We start from the raw sequence: 20,181 nt of genomic DNA, 5'->3' as shown, positions 1-20,181 counted from the left end.
TTCTTGGCATATTCCTAGACAAGAGACTCAACTTCAGTACCCACATACAACACATAACTAAGAAAGTCTCTAAAACAGTTGGTATACTCTCCAAAATCAGATATTATGTACCTAACTCTGCTCTCAACTCTCTATATTATGCACTAATCTATCCCTATCTCAACTATGGTATCTGTGCATGGGGTTCAACCACTGCAAACCACCGCAAGTCCATCATCACCCAGCAAAAATCTGCTATCAGAATAATATCAAATTCTGCTTTCAGACAACACACAGCCCCCTTGTTTAACTCCCTAAACATGCTTAACATAATCTCACTCCACAAATTCTCTTGTGTCAACTACATTTACAAAACCCTGTTCTTAAATGCAAATCCTTGTCTGAAACTCTTCCTGGACAGATGTAATAGGACCCATTATCACCACACCAGAAATAAATATCTCTTTGATATCCCCAGAGTTAAACTTAATCTGTGTAAACACTCTATGCAAATAAAGGGACCCAGTTTATGGAACTCACTCCCAACTGAATTGAAAAGCTGTCCAACTTTTACATCATTCAAAATCAATACTAAAAAGTACCTAATTTCATCTTCATAGTTTTTCACCTTTTGCCTTAAAATTGCACTGTATCAATTGCTACCCAATCTCCCAACCTTTATGTTCCCAATTTGAACATCTTTACCATTGTGATCATTGCTGTCTTCTTATATGTGCTGCCAATCTGCTGTATGGTGTTTATAAATCTTGTTTATCTGTATCTTTTGCTACCCAGTCTCCCAATCTTTATGTACCCAATCTGAACATCTTTACCATTGTGATCATTGCTGTCTTATATGTGCTGTCAATCTGCTGTATGGTGTCTATTAATCTTGTTTAAATTACTAATCAAGCTGTCAATGTAATCAATCAGAGCTTTAATATAACAATGTGCTTTAATACACTTACTAAGCTCTCTCATCTCATTTTTCTCTTGCAATGTATCTTTATCATTTATCAATTCTGATAGAAATTACCTCCTTAAAATTATCTGTTAGATTAAGGACCTGCCCGAAACGCTGCGCGTACTAGTGGCTTTACAAGAGTGTAAATACTGTACTGTCCAATGTATTCTCACAAACCCAATGTACCTTCTTGTATATATATAAATAAATAAATAAATAAATAAATAAATAAATAAATAAATAAATAAATAAATAAATAAATAAAAAGATGCTTCACCATCTCCCTCTATGCACGTTTCAGAATTTACTGTGTATTTATAACCGTGTCTGGGAGTCGTCGTCAGTCCCTGAGGACTGGCTTGAGGCGATTGCTCTTCCTATTTGGAAACCTGGTTCTCCAGGGTCAGGGTAATATTGACCTGAAAAAGGCGTATGATACCACCTGGAGATATCATATTCTGTCCCAGCTCCGTTCTCTTGGCCATCATGGTAATCTCCCTCTCATTTTCCAGGGTTTCCTCTCTCGTCGTCCCTTTAGAGTGAAGCTTGGTACTGCTCTTTATGCCTCTTTTCGGCAATACGAAGGCGTGCCCCAAGGTAGGATTCTGAGCAATACTCTTTTCCTGATTGCTCTCAATAGTCTTCTTTCCTCCCTTCCTTCTGACATTTTCTCTGCTCTTTATGTTGATGATCTAACCTTTTGCTGTCAAGGTGAAGACTCGCCTTTCCTCCAACGGCGACTTCACCTTGCGGTTGATGCCATGTCGTCCTAGGCCACCAATTATGGCTTCAAGTTCTCTCTAGCTAAGACTTGTGCTATGACCTTTACTCGGAAGCAGGTCGTCCTTCGACTCCCTTCTGTCACTTTATGGTAATCCTCTTTTGTATAAAGATTCTGCTGAACTTCTGAGTTCATCTTTGACTGGCAAGCTTGTCCTGTTCACCCCATATCTCCTACCTCCCAGTTGAATGCCCTAAGGCCCTTAAATTTATTTTATTTATTTATTTATTTATTTATTTATTTATTTATTTATTTATATACAAGATACATTGGGATTGTGAGGATACATAGCAGAGTAATTACATTCTTGTAAAGCCACTAGTACGCACAGCATTTCGGACAGGTCCTTAATCTAAGAAAATTTTAAGTAAGTATATACTAGCAAAATTTATAATAATGATAACATTAAAAATTACTTAAGGTCTTGTCCTATACTTCCTGGAGAGCTGATAGGCGAATGCTCCTCTCTCTCTTGTGCTATCTAAACTCAATTATGGCTGTCCTGCTTATTCGTCTGCTTCTCCCTCCACCCTTCATCGTCTTGATGATCTTCACCTTACTGGGGTCCGTCTTAGCTCTGGCGCTCTTTGTTCGACTCCTACCCAGAACCTGTATGTTGAGACCGGCATCCTGTAGAGCCAGGATCACCGTGATCACTACCCAGAACCTGTATGTTGAGACCGGCATCCTGTAGAGCCAGGATCACCGTGATCACTACCCAGAACCTGTATGTTGAGACCGGCATCCTGTAGAGCCAGGATCACCGTGATCACTACCCAGAACCTGTATGTTGAGACCGGCATCCTGTAGAGACAGGATCACCGTGATCACTACCCAGAACCTGTATGTTGAGACCGGCATCCTGTAGAGCCAGGATCACCGTGATCACTACCCAGAACCTGTATGTTGAGACCGGCATCCTGTAGAGCCAGGATCACCGTGATCACTACCCAGAACCTGTATGTTGAGACCGGCATCCTGTAGAGCCAGGATCACCGTGATCACTACCCAGAACCTGTATGTTGAGACCGGCATCCTGTAGAGCCAGGATCACCGTGATCACTACCCAGAACCTGTATGTTGAGACCGGCATCCTGTAGAGCCAGGATCACCGTGATCACTACCCAGAACCTGTATGTTGAGACCGGCATCCTGTAGAGCCAGGATCACCGTGATCACTACTATCCTCCCTACTTTGCACGGTCCCTCGAACACCCTCACTCTCGCTTATGTAGTATTTTGACCATTACCACTCCTGTGGGCCCTGTTCCCTTTCACCACCTTTCCCTTTCTGTATGGTTGTCTCGCTGGCAAGGTTTTCTCTCAGTTCGTGTTACCAATGTTTCTTCTCGTGTCATTCCGTCCTTGTCAAGTGGAAGGTCCCACTTCCTAAGTTTTGTAGAACCTTGACCCGCATGAAGAAGGCTTTTATCTCTCCTACACTTTTCAAACGCCTTTTCCTTGCTCACTTTTCTTCACACTCCCGTTCCATCTCCGTCTTCACAGATGGGTCTAAGTCTGCTGACGGTGTAGGCTACCCCGTTGTGTTTCCTGACCACACCTATATGTGTCGCCTGTCTCCGGAGACTAGCATCTTAACGGCTGAACTTTATGCAATTTTGTTTGATCTTCGTCAACTGCTTTCTCACTGTAATTCTTCCTTAGTTACTGTAGTTGACTCTTGCAGTGCCCTTATGGCTCTAGAGTCCTTTAATGCTGTCCATCCTGTGGTCGCTGAAATTCAATATTGGCTGTTTCTTATCGCCAGCAGATTTAAGACAGTCGAGATTTGCTGGGTTCCCAGGCATATTGGTGTTTCCTTAAATGAGCGTGCGGATGCTGCCGCGAAGGAGGCTATCCGCACGTGTCCCATTTCTTACAAAGGAAGTTATTTCTTCCTTATTTCAACTTCTACCCTGTTATTCATTCCTCGATCCATGCCCATTAACAGGATCTCTGGTCCTCTGTCATTAGTAACAAGCAGCGTGCCCTTAAGAGTAGTGTGTACCCTTCCCACCACCGTAACCAGCGGTGGGAAACGGCTCTGGCAAGGTTACATATTGGCCATACGCACTTAACTCACAGGCACTTAATGGAGCACTGCCCTGTTCCTTATTGTCCAAACTGCATTGTTCCTTAGGACGAGCGTGTGTCTCTTGCTTCTCGACTGTTCCTCGTGGTAACCTGTCCCTTGATAGTATCCTTAGTGAATTAGTTGCCTTTGATGTTGTTCGCCTTATGTGCTTCTGTTCTCATATTGGCATCATTAGCGCCTTTTGAATATCTCGCACTTTTGAAGGTGCTACATAGCCATCCCGTCTTGGTGCCTTCTTCTGATAATTACTTATTTTAGACCAATTACATGAAAGGCCTAAAGTTTTGCTACTCATTCACTGGTGGATATTACAGGATATCCTCATAGTTAACCCAAAGTTTGGTATTACAGGGTATTAGCTTGACGTAGGCCCCATGGAAGACTACTCGTCCTGTGACAATGGCATACTAGATGAACCTATGCACCTAGCTCTTGACCCATGATGTGTAGCCCCTGATGTTGACTAAAGTAGGAGAACAATGCTGCATTCCCAGGCTGGTTAATAGGTTCATTAGAGTGGATGATGTAGAGTACCTTGTGCTGCTTGACGAGGGCGGTGATGGTGTGGGCGTCGCGGCCCAGGAGGGTGAACCACACTCTCTGCTCCGTCAGCTGCTCCTGTGCCCTCCTCACACCCTCCGTCGTCGCCTGCGACAGTCACACCCACAACTTTATCATCAACCATTATCAATTTAAAGCTTCAATAATAGCAACTGTGTCCATTTAAATATAAAGTTAGTTGTGTAGTTACTAAGTTATGTCATTATCAATAACAATATTTATTTATTTATTTATTTATTTATTTATTTATTTATTTATTTATTTATTTATTTATTTATTTATTTATTTATATATATACACATGAAGATACATTGGGTTTATGAGAGTACATAACATTAATTTGTTTGTTATTATTCTGACAGCAGATTTTGCTGAGTGCTGATGGGCTTGAGGTAGTGTGCAGTGGTTGAACCTCATGCACAGATACCGTATGTAAGACTGATACTGCAGGAGGATTGCCGCCACTACCCACGGTACTGGGTGCATGATAAATGATCAACTAAGTATGCGAGTGACTAAAAAACATTCTAGCATTAATTTCCGTTCATCAGTTAATATCAGTGAGTTACAACAATTAAAGTGAAGATGCAGTGACTCCCAGAGCGTCATCGTCTGCCTTACCACGTGCGCAGGTTACCTTTAAACTGTGAATAGAATTTGTCTTTACAACCTTCCTTTCCTCTCCAACACTATTCCAGTTGTTCAAACTAACACAATACATACTGAACAAAAAATTACTAAATGTTCATAGCTGACCACTAACAAACTCGCCCTTAACATTGAACAAATTATAAAAAGAGCACTGATTTGTTATTCTATTTATATATACAAGAGTTCTTACATTCTTGTTCAGCCACCAGCACGCTTAGCGTTTTGGGCAGGTCCTTAGGTCTAATTTTCCCCGGAATACGACCCCCCAAATCGTTTAACAACCAGGTAACCATTTATTACTGGGTGAACAGAGGCTACAGTTAAAGGGTGCTTACCACTGCACCACAGAGACTGTAATATATAACTAAAAGAAACCTCTGGAGAACGTATAAATCCACGATGGACATCATTGATTATGAGATATATACAAGGGCACTAAACTCAGCCACCCAGGGAATAAGATCTGCCTACCTTGGTTACCTTGAGGTGCTTCCGGGGCTTAGCGTCCCCGCGGCCCGGTCGTCGACCAGGCCTCCTGGTTGCCGGACTGATCAACCAGGCTGTTGGACGCGGCTGCTCGCAGCCTGACGTATGAGTCACAGCCTGGTTGATCAGGTATCCTTTGGAGGTGCTTATCCAGTTCTCTCTTGAACACTGTGAGGGGTCGGCCAGTTATGCCCCTTATGTGTAGTGGAAGCGTGTTGAACAGTCTCGGGCCTCTGATGTTGATAGTTCTCTCTTGAACACTGTGAGGGGTCGGCCAGTTATGCCCCTTATGTGTAGTGGAAGCATGTTGAACAGTCTCGGACCTCTGATGTTGATAGTTCTCTCTTGAACACTGTGAGGGGTCGGCCAGTTATGCCCCTTATGTGTAGTGGAAGCGTGTTGAACAGTCTCGGGCCTCTGATGTTGATAGTTCTCTCTTGAACACTGTGAGGGGTCGGCCAGTTATGCCCCTTATGTGTAGTGGAAGCGTGTTGAACAGTCTCGGGCCTCTGATGTTGATAGTTCTCTCTTGAACACTGTGAGGGGTCGGCCAGTTATGCCCCTTATGTGTAGTGGAAGCGTGTTGAACAGTCTCGGGCCTCTGATGTTGATAGTTCTCTCTTGAACACTGTGAGGGGTCGGCCAGTTATGCCCCTTATGTGTAATGGAAGCGTGTTGAACAGTCTCGGGCCTCTGATGTTGATAGTTCTCTCTTGAACACTGTGAGGGGTCGGCCAGTTATGCCCCTTATGTGTAGTGGAAGCGTGTTGAACAGTCTCGGGCCTCTGATGTTGATAGTTCTCTCTTGAACACTGTGAGGGGTCGGCCAGTTATGCCCCTTATGTGTAGTGGAAGCGTGTTGAACAGTCTCGGGCCTCTGATGTTGATAGTTCTCTCTTGAACACTGTGAGGGGTCGGCCAGTTATGCCCCTTATGTGTAGTGGAAGCGTGTTGAACAGTCTCGGGCCTCTGATGTTGATAGTTCTCTCTTGAACACTGTGAGGGGTCGGCCAGTTATGCCCCTTATGTGTAGTGGAAGCGTGTTGAACAGTCTCGGGCCTCTGATGTTGATAGTTCTCTCTTGAACACTGTGAGGGGTCGGCCAGTTATGCCCCTTATGTGTAGTGGAAGCGTGTTGAACAGTCTCGGGCCTCTGATGTTGATAGAGTCAAACGAAACTACGAGAGAAAACTTGCCCGAAACATAAAGAGAGATCCCAAACCGTTCTGACCATATATAAGAACCGTTCTGACCATATATAAGAACCGTTCTGACCATATATAAGAACCGTTCTGACCATATATAAGAACCGTTCTGACCATATATAAGAACCGTTCTGACCATATATAAGAACCGTTCTGACCATATATAAGAACCGTTCTGACCATATATAAGAACCGTTCTGACCATATATAAGAACCGTTCTGACCATATATAAGAACCGTTCTGACCATATATAAGAACCGTTCTGACCATATATAAGAACCGTTCTGACCATATATAAGAACCGTTCTGACCATATATAAGAACCGTTCTGACCATATATAAGAACCATTCTGACCATATATAAGAAGTAAAACCAAAACTACGGACTTGGAAGGACTCTTAAAAGAAGACTAACCAAGTTATAATGGACTACAAAAGGGCAGCAAACACTCTGAATGAATATTTTACATCAGTGCTCACACTAAAAAGATTAGATGACATCACATCACCCACACTAATATTTGAAGGAGGTGAAGAGAATGAATTTAGGGATATACCCATTATATGCGACACAATCAGGAAGAACATTATACCCATTATATGTGACACACTCAGGAAGAACATTATACCCATTATATGTGACACAATCAGGAAGAACATTATACCCATTATATGTGACACAATCAGGAAGAACATTATACCCATTATATGTGACACAATCAGGAAGAACATTATACTCATTATATGCGACACAATCAGGAAGAACATTATACCCATTATATGTGACACAATCAGGAAGAACATTATACCCATTATATGCGACACAATCAGGAAGAACATTATACTCATTATATGTGACACAATCAGGAAGAACATTATACCCATTATATGTGACACAATCAGGAAGAACATTATACCCATTATATGCGACACAATCAGGAAGAACATTATACCCATTATATGTGACACAATCAGGAAGAACATTATACCCATTATATGCGACACAATCAGGAAGAACATTATACTCATTATATGCGACACAATCAGGAAGAACATTATACCCATTATATGTGACACAATCAGGAAGAACATTATACCCATTATATGCGACACAATCAGGAAGAACATTATACTCATTATATGTGACACAATCAGGAAGAACATTATACCCATTATATGCGACACAATCAGGAAGAACATTGACAAATCAAAAGATTCAAAAGCCTCAGGTGTGGACGGATTTAAATTCGAAGTCTTAAAGAAACTGGCAAAGGAACTATACTTGCCACTGAAACTCCTTTTCAGAAAATCCCTGGACCAAGGAATAGTTTCCCCTGGATTGAAAATGTGCAAATGTTGCCCCTATTTAAAAAAAAAAAAAAAAGTCAGAAAGAGATCGGCAGAAAACTACCGTCCGATCACCTTGACATCACACATCTGCGAGCTCACGGAGAGACTCCTGAGAGAGGGAATCATACATCATCTTTCAATGGTGAAAGATGCTATATTTGAGATGCAAGATGCAGTGGTGAAAGATGCTAAGCCCTGTGTCACTCAACCGGTCCTGACACGCGAGTTGACACAGCTCTGGAATGCTTTTTGCTACCCTGTGTTGTACTTTCTCCAGAGAAGTTATGTCCTACTGAAGATGTGATCTCCATGCTTGAATGCAGTAATCCAAATGGGGCGCACCAGAGATTTATACAGTTGAATCTCTACCTTTTTTCCTTAAAGTCAAAGATACGCTTGATTATTCCAAGGGTTTGTAGCTTTTTGAAGGCTGCCCATAACTGCTGTGCAACTTTCTCTGAGTGGTGGATCTTGACTCCGAGGTCTTTTTCCTCACCAATCTGCTGTAATGTAATGTTAATAATTTGGTAGTTGTGGCGTGGGTTGTTATGCCCCACATGCAAGGTCTTGTATTGGTCGATATTAACAAGCATTTGCCAGTCTTCTGACCATTTCTGGAGTTCTTGTAGATCTCTTTGTAAGGCTTCAACATTATAATGTCCCACTTTACCATAGACTTTAGTATCATCTGCAAATTTGATGATGTGGTTTGTAATATTCTCATCTATGTCATTGATGTATATGACAAAAAGGGTTGGCCCAAAATGGACCCCCTGTGGCACCCCACTTAGCACACTTCACCAGTCACATCCATTCCCATTTAGCACCATTCTTTGTTTTCTTTGTTTTATCCATTCTAGTATTCTACTATTTATTTTGTGTGCCTGTAATTTCCTTGCCAGTCCTTCATGTGGTACCTTATCAAGGGCTTTACCAAAATCCATGTATACGACATCCACCGGAAGTCTTTTGTCTGAGTAGCTGGTTACTGTTCCCAAACACGTGAGCAGGTTAATAAGGCAGGATCTGTTTTTACCAACCCCAAGTTGTGTCGATATTACAAGATTGTTCACTGAAAGATGATGAATAATTCCCTCCCTTAGGATTCTCTGGATATACAGGGAATGAAATGATCATGTCGAGTACACAGAGATTGAACAACTGGGCAAGCACGACACAGACTGAACTATTGGATATTTATCTAGCCACCGAGTACCTTAAGCTCAATGGTGGTGGAGTGATATTCTGGGACTCTAAAAGTGCTCTGCAGTCCTTAAATAACCAATCACAATGTATGTCTGAAGTAGCTTGTAATATTAAATGGAATGGAATTTTTGCCAATGATAATAACTATTGTATAAAATTTGTGTGGATCCCATCCCATGTTGGAGTTGGAAAACATGACTTTGTAGATCGATTGGCCAATGAGGCTTGCAGGAAAGAAAACATTGATTATGACTGTGGACTATCTAATGCAATTATTAGAAACTTACAAATTAAAGAAATCAATTCAGATTTAGAAGAACTAAGAAATGCCCAGAGACCTGAAAGCTGCAGTATTAAAAGTTATGACAACTTTTGTAACAATAGGTATTTGTATGGTCAGCACAGTAACCGGACCAGGCAATGTGATGTAGTCATTGCGCGAATTCGCCTTGGCTATAGACACATCTGGCAGGTTAGTGAGGCTGAGCCACTACCAGAATACTCAGATTGTAAACTCTGTGACAAACCTTTAATGCATTCACTAGAACACTATATTGTTGAATGTGAAACCGTAAAAGATTTTAAACCTCCTGGCCTCTTGTACCACCAACTGTGTAACTCTTTCATTGACTCAGGTGTTCTCGACGACATCCTAACAATTTATCCAAAATTTACTTGTCCATTATAAAGATTGAAGAACAATTTTTATTTATATTACTTCTAAGCTGCATCACTTATGAGCCCATCCCTGCCCTTGTGTGGCAGTGCACATCCCTGCCCTTGTGTGGCAGTGCACATCCCTGCCCTTGTGTGGCAGTGCACATCCCTGCCCTTGTGTGGCAGTGCACATCCCTGCCCTTGTGTGGCAGTGCACATCCCTGCCCTTGTGTGGCAGTGCACATCCCTGCCCTTGTGTGGCAGTGCACATCCCTGCCCTTGTGTGGCAGTGCACATCCCTGCCCTTGTGTGGCAGTGCACATCCCTGCCCTTGTGTGGCAGTGCACATCCCTGCCCTTGTGTGGCAGTGCACATCCCTGCCCTTGTGTGGCAGTGCACATCCCTGCCCTTGTGTGGCAGTGCACATCCCTGCCCTTGTGTGGCAGTACACATCCCTGCCCTTGTGTGGCAGTGCACATCCCTGCCCTTGTGTGGCAGTGCACATCCCTGCCCTTGTGTGGCAGTGCACATCCCTGCCCTTGTGTGGCAGTGCACATCCCTGCCCTTGTGTGGCAGTGCACATCCCTGCCCTTGTGTGGCAGTACACATCCCTGCCCTTGTGTGGCAGTACACATCCCTGCCCTTGTGTGGCAGTGCACATCCCTGCCCTTGTGTGGCAGTGCACATCCCTGCCCTTGTGTGGCAGTGCACATCCCTGCCCTTGTGTGGCAGTGCACATCCCTGCCCTTGTGTGGCAGTGCCCATCCCTGCCCTTGTGTGGCAGTGCACATCCCTGCCCTTGTGTGGCAGTGCACATCCCTGCCCTTGTGTGGCAGTGCACATCCCTGCCCTTGTGTGGCAGTGCACATCCCTGCCCTTGTGTGGCAGTGCACATCCCTGCCCTTGTGTGGCAGTGCACATCCCTGCCCTTGTGTGGCAGTGCACATCCCTGCCCTTGTGTGGCAGTGCACATCCCTGCCCTTGTGTGGCAGTGCACATCCCTGCCCTTGTGTGGCAGTGCACAGTAGAAAGTTGCTTATATATATTCATACATTAAAACATTGATTGTAACCATAAGTTCTAGGGAGCCGGTCGGCCGAGCGGTCAGCATGCTGGACTTGTGATCCTGTGGTCCCGAGTTCGATCCCGGGCGCCGGCGAGAAACAATGGGCAGAGTTTCTTTCACCCTATGCCCCTGTTACCTAGCAGTAAAATAGGTACCTGGGTGTTAGTCAGCTGTCACGGGCTGCTTCCTGGGGATGGAGGCCTGGTCGAGGACCGGGCCGCGGGACATTAAAGCCCCGAAATCATCTGAAGATAACCTCAAGAAGATGATATATATATGTGCTTCAGCCTACAATTTAGACTTATTGTCTTGTGTATGACCCTCTGTCCTGCGTGACAGTGAATACCAGCATTATCCTCACTTTAATAAGACAATTGAAATCCTCAGATTAGGCAAAATTGTAATTAATTTTGTCAATAAAGATGTTAATAATAATTATGTAATCTTAGGATTACAAACCATATCATCAAATTTGCTGATGATAACAAGATTTTTGGTAAAATGGGAAGTGAAAATAGTATTGAAGCCTTACAAAGAGATCTACATGAACACTACAAATGGGGCAAATGCTTTTTAATATGGAAAAATGGAAGACCTTGCATAACAACCCACGCCACAACTACCAGAGTAACAACATTCCCTCGCAGCACATTGTTGAAGAAAACAACTCTGGAGGCAGAGTCCACTAACCACAAAGTCTCACAACAACTGGCAGCTACAAGACAACAACACTAACCAAACCCGGGGAATAATCAAGCCTCCGCAAGGCTTCATTATTGAGGCTCCGCAAAGCCTCCCCCTAATCAAGTTGCAGCCTCCGTGGTGTAGTGGTAAGACACTCGCTTGGCGTTCCGCGAGCGCTATGTCATGGGTTCGTATCCTGGCCGGGGAGGATTTACTGGGCGCAATTCCTTAACTGTAGCCTCTGTTTAATGCAACAGTAAAATATGTACTTGGATGAAAAAACGATTCTTCGCGGCGGGGATCGTATTCCAGGGACCTGCCCGAAACGCTACGCGTACTAGTGGCTGTACAAGAATGTAACAACTCTTGTATATATCTCAAAAAAAAAAAAAAAAAAAAAAGCAAACCTTTGACTTTAAGGAAGAGAAGGTAGTTGTTCAACTGTATAACTCTCAGGTGCTTACTTGGGTTACTGTATCCAGGCATAGAGATCTCATCTTCAGAAAGACATAGCTGCTCTGGAGAAGGTGCAACACCGGACAACAGTAGTCATTCCAGAACTAAGTCAACACTCGTACCATGAAGGGTCGAGGGCCACAGGGCTAACAACACAACAAACCAAGCATGACACGGCGAATCTCATCGTAGCTTTTAGACACTGAATAATTTGGAGGATATTGGTCCAGACAACTTCTTCAGAAGGTCAGATGTAACACGAGCGAGGAGCATCGGGTTGCGAGAGATAGTTGCTGGAATTCAATTCCAACAGCTGTAAAGTAATGAAGATGGAAGAGAAAGAGAGAGAGAGAGAGAGAGAGAGAGAGAGAGAGAGAGAGAGAGACAGAGAGAGACAGAGAGAGACAGAGAGAGACAGAGAGAGAGAGAGAGAGATCAGAAGGAATCTACAATACAAGGGGAAGGCTGCTACAAAAATCGGAAAAAGAGAAAGATTTGGGAGTGGATATTTTCCCAACACTCTCACGGAGGCACACATAAACAGAATAACATCAGCAGCATATGGAATGCTGACTAATATAAGAACATTATTTAGAAACCTAAATCAGAACTCCGTCAATCAACGCAACATTTGTTAGACCACTGCCGGAATATGCAGCACGGCATGGACTCCGCACCTTGTTAAACATAAATTAGATTACTGATAGATTAAAAACCTGCCGGGAACGCTCTCCATGTTAGTGGCCTTGCAAGACTGTAACAATTATCAACGGATCTTTCAATGTCTCTGAATCACAAATCACTTTCACAACCCGTTGTACCTTCTTGCACATACACAAGTAAATTAGTGTCTAACACTTTGCTGGGAATGTTATTTAATGATAGACTACACCCTACTGCTGATAGACTAACACCCTACTGCTGTTAGCTTCCTCAACTGTATGAATTCCTGCTTCCTCATACCCTTAATCACTAGACCAACTAGAATCACTGATAGCACTGCCACGACTCTAGATCACATCTGGACAAATATAACCTCTCCGCTTACTTCAGGTATAATCACCGATAGCACTACAGACCATTACCCCACATTTCTCTTAACTAACATTAGCAAACCACCTCTTGAGTCAAGAGAGATACGTTTTAGACTACACAATGAAACTGCTATAGACAATTTTATAACTGCTACTGATAATGTCAACTGGGAGTCCGAGTTAGGTAACATAGAGGACATCAACCTAGCAGTTCAATCTTTTCTTCAAAAAACTCTTAGCCTTTATAATACCCACTGTCCTATGCTTACAAAACAAGTCACAACCAAAAGGCTTAACAATCCCTGGCTTACAAAGGGAATACTTAAATCTATTAATAAAAAACATGACCTTGAGAAAAAGTATAGGTTAGGAACTGTCTCCAAAGAATTCTCAAAGAATTACTCATTATTGCTATCTAAGATAATTAGACGAGCCAAAACTAAATACTACGAAGATAAATTTACCCAAATAAAGAGCAACATTAAACAAACATGGAGAACAATTTCACAAATATTGGGATCAAAGAAGTCTTTAAATAACAAACCGAGTCTCCTGTCTAATAACGATGGTCAGCTTTCAGCCTCTGATTCTGCTATTGAGTTCAATAGGTTCTTCTCTTCCATTGGTTCATCCCTTGCTAATGATATTCCATCTTCCAGTACTGACATTAAGGACTATCTTACAGGGAACTATCCCCAGTCTCTGTACCTAAAGCCTATTAATTCCATTGACGTCAATGAGATAATCCTTTCCCTTAAAACCAAGTCTGGTGCCCTTGAGGAGATACCAACTTTAATCTACAAAAAAGCCTCCAGATCTTTAGCCCCTGCTATTGCTTTGCTCTTCAACAAGTCACTAAAACTCCAAACCTTTCCAGATATTCTAAAAAAAGCGAGAGTAACGCCTGCCCACAAATGTGGTGATCTCACAGATGTTAACAACTACAGACCTATATCAATCCTGCCAAACTTGTCAAAAATTTTTGAAAAACTAATCTATAAGCAGCTTTACTCATATCTAGCCAAACTCAATATACTTAGCCCTTGCCAATATGGCTTCAGGCCCAAAAAAAGCACTAACGATGCACTTATTAGTATGCTTAACTCGATTCATACAGCTCTTGATAAAAATGAGTTCCCTGTTGGGTTATTTGTGGACCTGCGTAAAGCTTTCGATACTGTCAACCACCAAAACCTTCTTAAATTACATCATTATGGTGTCAGAGGACACTCCCTACAATACCTCAAATCCTACCTTACTGACAGGCTCCAATGTGTTTCTGTGAATAATACAATTTCTCCCACCCTACCCATCAACATTGGTGTTCCCCAGGGCAGCATACTTGGCCCTCTCCTCTTTCTCATCTACATTAATGACCTTCCAAATGCCTCCCAACACCTCAAACCAATCCTATTTGCTGACGACACAACCTTCATTTACTCCAGTCCTGATCCCCTTGCTCTAAATGCCACAGTAAATACTGAGCTAAATAAAGTCCATCTGTGGCTAACTGCCAACAAACTCACCCTTAACATTGACAAAACTTTCTATATTCTGTTTGGCAATAAATCCTCTAATCAAATAAATCTCAAAATAAACAATACCCAAATTTGTAACAAATTAGATGGCAAATTCCTTGGCATTCTCATTGACCACAAGCTGAATTTCCAGGGACACATTCTAAACATATCAAAAAAAGTTTCAAAAACTGTGGGCATTCTTTCTAAGATCAGATATTATGTACCACGCCCTGCCCTGGTGACTCTCTATTACTCCCTTATCTATCCATATCTCAACTATGGTATTTGTGCTTGGGGCTCTACTACCCAAAATCACTTACGTCCTCTAATTACTCAACACAAAGCTGCTATTAGGACAATATCCAATTCTGGCCCCAGACATCACTCGGTACCCCTACTCAAATCTCTGAATATGTTAGACATTAAGTCACTGCACATTCTCTCATGTGTATTATACATATATAAAACGCTAAACTGTAATGCCAATCCTGATCTCAAAAGCTTCATAGAAGGTTGTAACAGAACCCATGAGCACCACACCAGAAATAAATAGTTTTGATATTCCTAGAGTACGACTTAATCAAACCAGAAATGCTCTACAGATCAAGGGGCCCAGAATGTGGAATGACCTTCCCAACCATGTTAAAGACAGTACCTCTCTCAACCAGTTTAAGTTAAAAACGAAGCTATACCTAATAAATTCCCTGTAACCTACCTTACCCCTCTATTGTCAACCCATGTATGTTTTTTTTTTTTTTTGGTTTTTCAAATCAACGCTGTTTTAATGTAATTTTCTGTAATAATTTGTAATTGTATTTGTGCTGTTTTTTCAACAATGTTCCCCCCTCTTTTACCTCTATTTTTATTTGTACTCGACGCATTTTTTTCTTTTTACCCATTAGTTTTAAGCTTTAGTCATTAGTGTTTTTTCCTGCCCGAAACGCTTTGCGTAATAGTGGCTTTAGGCATTGTATGTACTAGCTCTATCTATAAAGCCAACAAACTTTGTAAAATCTCTTTATGTATGTACCTTTGCCTAAATAAAAATTATTATTATTATTATTATTATTATTATTATTATTATTATTATTATTATTATTACTAGGCCTACTGTTCCAGGGCACTGTGGCGCAAGTCCCCACAACTGTGTAAATGATAGACTAGGCCTACTGTTCCAGGGCACTGTGGCGCAAGTCCCCACAACTGTGTAAATGATAGACTAGGCCTACTGTTCCAGGGCACTGTGGCGCAAGTCCCCACAACTGTGTAAATGATAGACTAGGCCTACTGTTCCAGGGCACTGTGGCGCAAGTCCCCACAACTGTGTTAATGATAGACTAGGCCTACTGTTCCAGGGCACTGTGGCGCAAGTCCCCACAACTGTGTAAATGATAGACTAGGCCTACTGTTCCAGGGCACTGTGGCGCAAGTCCCCACAACTATGTAAATGATAGACTAGGCCTACTGTTCCAGGGCACTGTGGCTATAATCCCCACAACTGTGGTATAATTCAGCCACACCACACAAGCATTAGGAAGAAAACCCAACAAAAGATGTTCAAGAGGCGCAGCGGCTGACCACAAGCAGAGTTCAGCCGCTGCCTTGAAAATTGAGAATAATATATTTAAATTATATTGCAATTTGTTAATTTTGAGGAGTTTGAGTAGTTGCCTCATGGGTAAATATTGTAGCACTTCGGAGCCTGTGATGAAATATTTTAGTAGTAAACTAATATGTAACTAATTTAGTTATACGTAAGTGATTATTTAGAAAACAATGGAGGATCGTCCACCTAAATCTATACTAATAGAAAGTAAGAAAAGAAAATGGAACGATCATTACAAAGAAGGAAAGTGCAGGAAAGATATGAAATATAGTGTGACCAACAACTACTGGCCTTCTTTAGTGATTGTGGTATATCTGAAAACTTGAACCCGACCAATGCCAGTACTTAAAATAACTCTTTGAGTGCCTGAGTCTAACCTAACTTAATCTAACTTTGTCCAAGGTGTTGTCTCTGCCTTACCATTTACCTAATGTTCTCTCATTCATATAATTTCCTCAGTAATCAGTCAAGTCTCCATGCACTTATGCAAGCATCTACCTCAGTATCATTGTAAAATCTTACTCCTAAATCTAATCTTACCCTATTCTTTTTTAAATTTTAAATTGAATTGTTCTGATTTATGTCATTTATTGAAATTAATTATTGATCTCATTTTGTTCACTTAATTAAGGTCATACTTATTATAGGTTAAAGACCTAAGCTAAATATAATTAATTATCTAAGATTATTTTACTTTACAATCATCATTTGTCAATTTTGTAAATATTCATCTTGACAGTCTCTACTGTTTGTTTTGTTCTCTCCACCAAACTTGTGTATCCTCCATGGCTGTCTTGTGTTCGTTATTCTACCTCTAATTGTTTCAATTCTTTTGTTTACTTGCATTTATTGTTGTGTTTTGCTATAATTCTTCTCTAATTATAGCAGACTTTGTATTTATGTAAGCATTTACCTCAGTGTCTTAGTAAAATCTTGCTCATAAATATAATCTTACCCTGTTATTTTTGTTTTTGTTTTTAATTTTTAAATTTAATTGTAATTTGATTTATACATCATTTATTGTAATTAATTATTGAGCTCATTTTTTTCTTAAGTTCATACTAATTATAGGTTCACAACTGAGCTGTATTAAATAATTGATTTTTAAGATTATCTTTACTTTACGATTATTATTTGTCTCTTAACACGACCATGTTAACATTAACAAAAAACACGACTCATGTTAACATTAACAAAAAACACGACCTTGAGAAGAAGTATAGGTTAGGAATTGTCTCCAAAGAATTCTCAAAGAATTACTCATTATTGCTATCTAAGATAATTAGACGAGCCAAAACTAATTACTACGAAGATAAATTTACTCAAATAAAGAGCAACATTAAACAAACTTGGAGCACAATTTCACAAATATTGGGATCAAAGAAATCTTTAAATAACAAACCGACTCTCCTGTCTAATAACGATGGTCAGCTTTCAGCCTCTGATTCTGCTATTGAGTTTAATAGGTTCTTCTCTTCCATTGGTTCATCCCTTGCAAATGATATTCCTTCTTCCAGTACTGACATTAAGGACTATCTTACAGGTAACTATCCACAGTCTCTGTACCTAAAGCCTATTAACTCCACTGACGTCAATGAGATAATCCTTTCCCTTAAAACCAAGTCTGGTGCCCTTGAGGAGATACCAACTTTAATTTACAAAAAAGCCTCCAGATCTTTAGCCCCTGCTATTGCTTTGCTCTTCAACAAGTCACTTGAACTCCAAACCTTTCCAGATATTCTAAAAAAAGCGAGAGTAACGCCTGTCCACAAATGTGGTGACCCCACAGATGTTAACAACTACAGACCTATATCAATCCTGCCAAACTTGTCAAAAATCTTTGAAAAACTTATATACAAGCAGCTTTACTCATATCTAGCCAAACTCAATATACTTAGCCCTTGCCAATATGGCTTCAGACCCAAAAAAAGCACTAACGATGCACTTATTAGTATGCTTAACTTGATTCATACAGCTCTTGATAAAAAGGAGTTCCCTGTTGGGTTATTTGTGGACCTGCGTAAAGCTTTTGATACTGTCAACCACCATAACCTTCTTCTTAAATTACATCATTATGGAGTCAGAGGACACTCCCTACAATACCTCGAGTCCTACCTTACTGACAGGCTCCAATATGTTTCTGTGAATAATACAATTTCTCCCACCCTACCCATCAACATTGGTGTTCCTCAGGGCAGCATACTTGGCCCTCTCCTCTTTCTCATCTACATTAATGACCTTCCAAATGCCTCCCAACACCTCAAACCAATTCTATTTGCTGACGACACAACCTTCATTTACTCCAGTCCTGACCCTCTTGCTCTAAATGCCACAGTAAATACTGAGCTAAATAAAGTCCATCTTTGGCTAACTGCCAACAAACTCACCCTTAACATTGACAAAACCTTCTATATTCTATTTGGCAATAAATCCTCTAGTCTTATAAATCTCAAAATAAACAATACCCAAATTTGTAACAAATTAGATGGCAAATTCCTTGGCATTCTCATTGTCCACAAGCTGAATTTCCAGGGACACATTCTAAATATATCAAAAAAAGTTTCAAAAACTGTGGGCATTCTTTCTAAGATCAGATATTATGTACCACGCCCTGCCCTGGTGACTCTCTATTACTCCCTTATCTATCCTTATCTCAACTATGGTATTTGTGCTTGGGGTTCTACTACCCAAAATCACTTACGTCCTCTAATTACCCAACACAAAGCCGCTATTAGAACAATATCCAACTCTGGCCCCAGACATCACTCGGTACCCCTACTCAAATCTCTTAATATGTTAGATATTAAGTCACTGCACATTCTCTCATGTGTATTATACATATATAAAACGCTAAACTATAATGCCAATCCTGATCTTAAAAGCTTCATAGAAGGTTGTAACAGAACCCATGAGCACCACACCAGAAATAAATACAGTTTTGATATTCCTAGAGTACGTCTTAATCAAACTAGAAATGCTCTGCAAATCAAGGGGCCCAGAATGTGGAATGACCTTCCCAACCATGTTAAAGACTGTACCTCTCTCAACCAGTTTAAGATAAAAACTAAACACTACCTAATAAATTCCCTGTAATCTACCTCACTCCTCTATTGTCAACCCATGTCTGTTATTTTCTTTTTTTTTTTTTTTTTTTTTTTTTTTTAATCAACACTGTTTGTCAACCTTTTGTATTTGTGCTGCTTTTTCAGTCATGTTCCCCCTTTTTTTTTATCTTTATTTGTATTTGTTCTCAACATCTTTTATTCTTTATGCTCAATTAGTATTAAGTTCTAGATATTAATGTTTTCTTGCCCGAAACGCATCGCGTAATAGTGGCTTTAGGCATTGTATGTACTTGCTCTATCTATATATCAATCCATTAATGTAACATCACTTGTATGTATATACCTTACCTGAATAAACATCTGAATCTGAATCTGAATCTTTATTTTTTGCTATATATTATTCTTCTCAGTCTACTGTGTTGTTCTTCTCTCTTAACAAATCAAATCAAATGTTTATTTATGTAAGGTACATACATACAAGAGATTTTACAAAGAGTGATGGACTTATAGATAGGGCTAGTACATACAATGCCTAAAGCCACTATTACGCAAAGCGTTTCGGGCATGAAAAACTTAAATGACTAAAGCTTAATACTAATTGAGCATAAAGAATAAAATGAGTTGAGAACAAATAAAAAAAAGAGATAAAAAGGGGGGAACATGGCTGAAAAAGCAGCACAAATACAATTAGGTCGACAAACAGCGTTGTTTAAAAAAAAAAAACAGACATTGGTTGACAATAGAGGGGTAAGGTAGGTTACAGGGAATTTATTAGGTATAGCTTCGTTTTTATCTTAAACTGGTTGAGAGAGGT

General features: G+C 40.8%; 1 protein-coding gene across 2 annotated transcripts in view; it reads right to left on the bottom strand.

The window, feature by feature from the left end:
- LOC123760165 (protein C3orf33) overlaps positions 1–20,181 on the bottom strand; it is a 69,798-nt gene that overhangs the window by 13,696 nt on the left and 35,921 nt on the right. The window contains exon 5 of one of the 2 annotated variants that reach the window (XM_069325420.1): positions 4,354–4,467. The exons of the other annotated variant lie outside the window; for it this stretch is intronic. Coding sequence (XP_069181521.1) covers positions 4,354–4,467 — 114 coding nt within the window. The remainder of the gene's footprint in view (positions 1–4,353; positions 4,468–20,181) is intronic. 2 annotated transcript variants of the gene reach the window in all.

This window comes from Procambarus clarkii, chromosome 16, assembly GCF_040958095.1.
Source record: "Procambarus clarkii isolate CNS0578487 chromosome 16, FALCON_Pclarkii_2.0, whole genome shotgun sequence".
NCBI classification, from domain to species: Eukaryota; Metazoa; Arthropoda; class Malacostraca; order Decapoda; family Cambaridae; genus Procambarus; species Procambarus clarkii.
The sequence above is the reverse complement of the archived record's forward strand: the minus strand, read 5'-3'. Positions and strand labels throughout refer to the sequence as shown.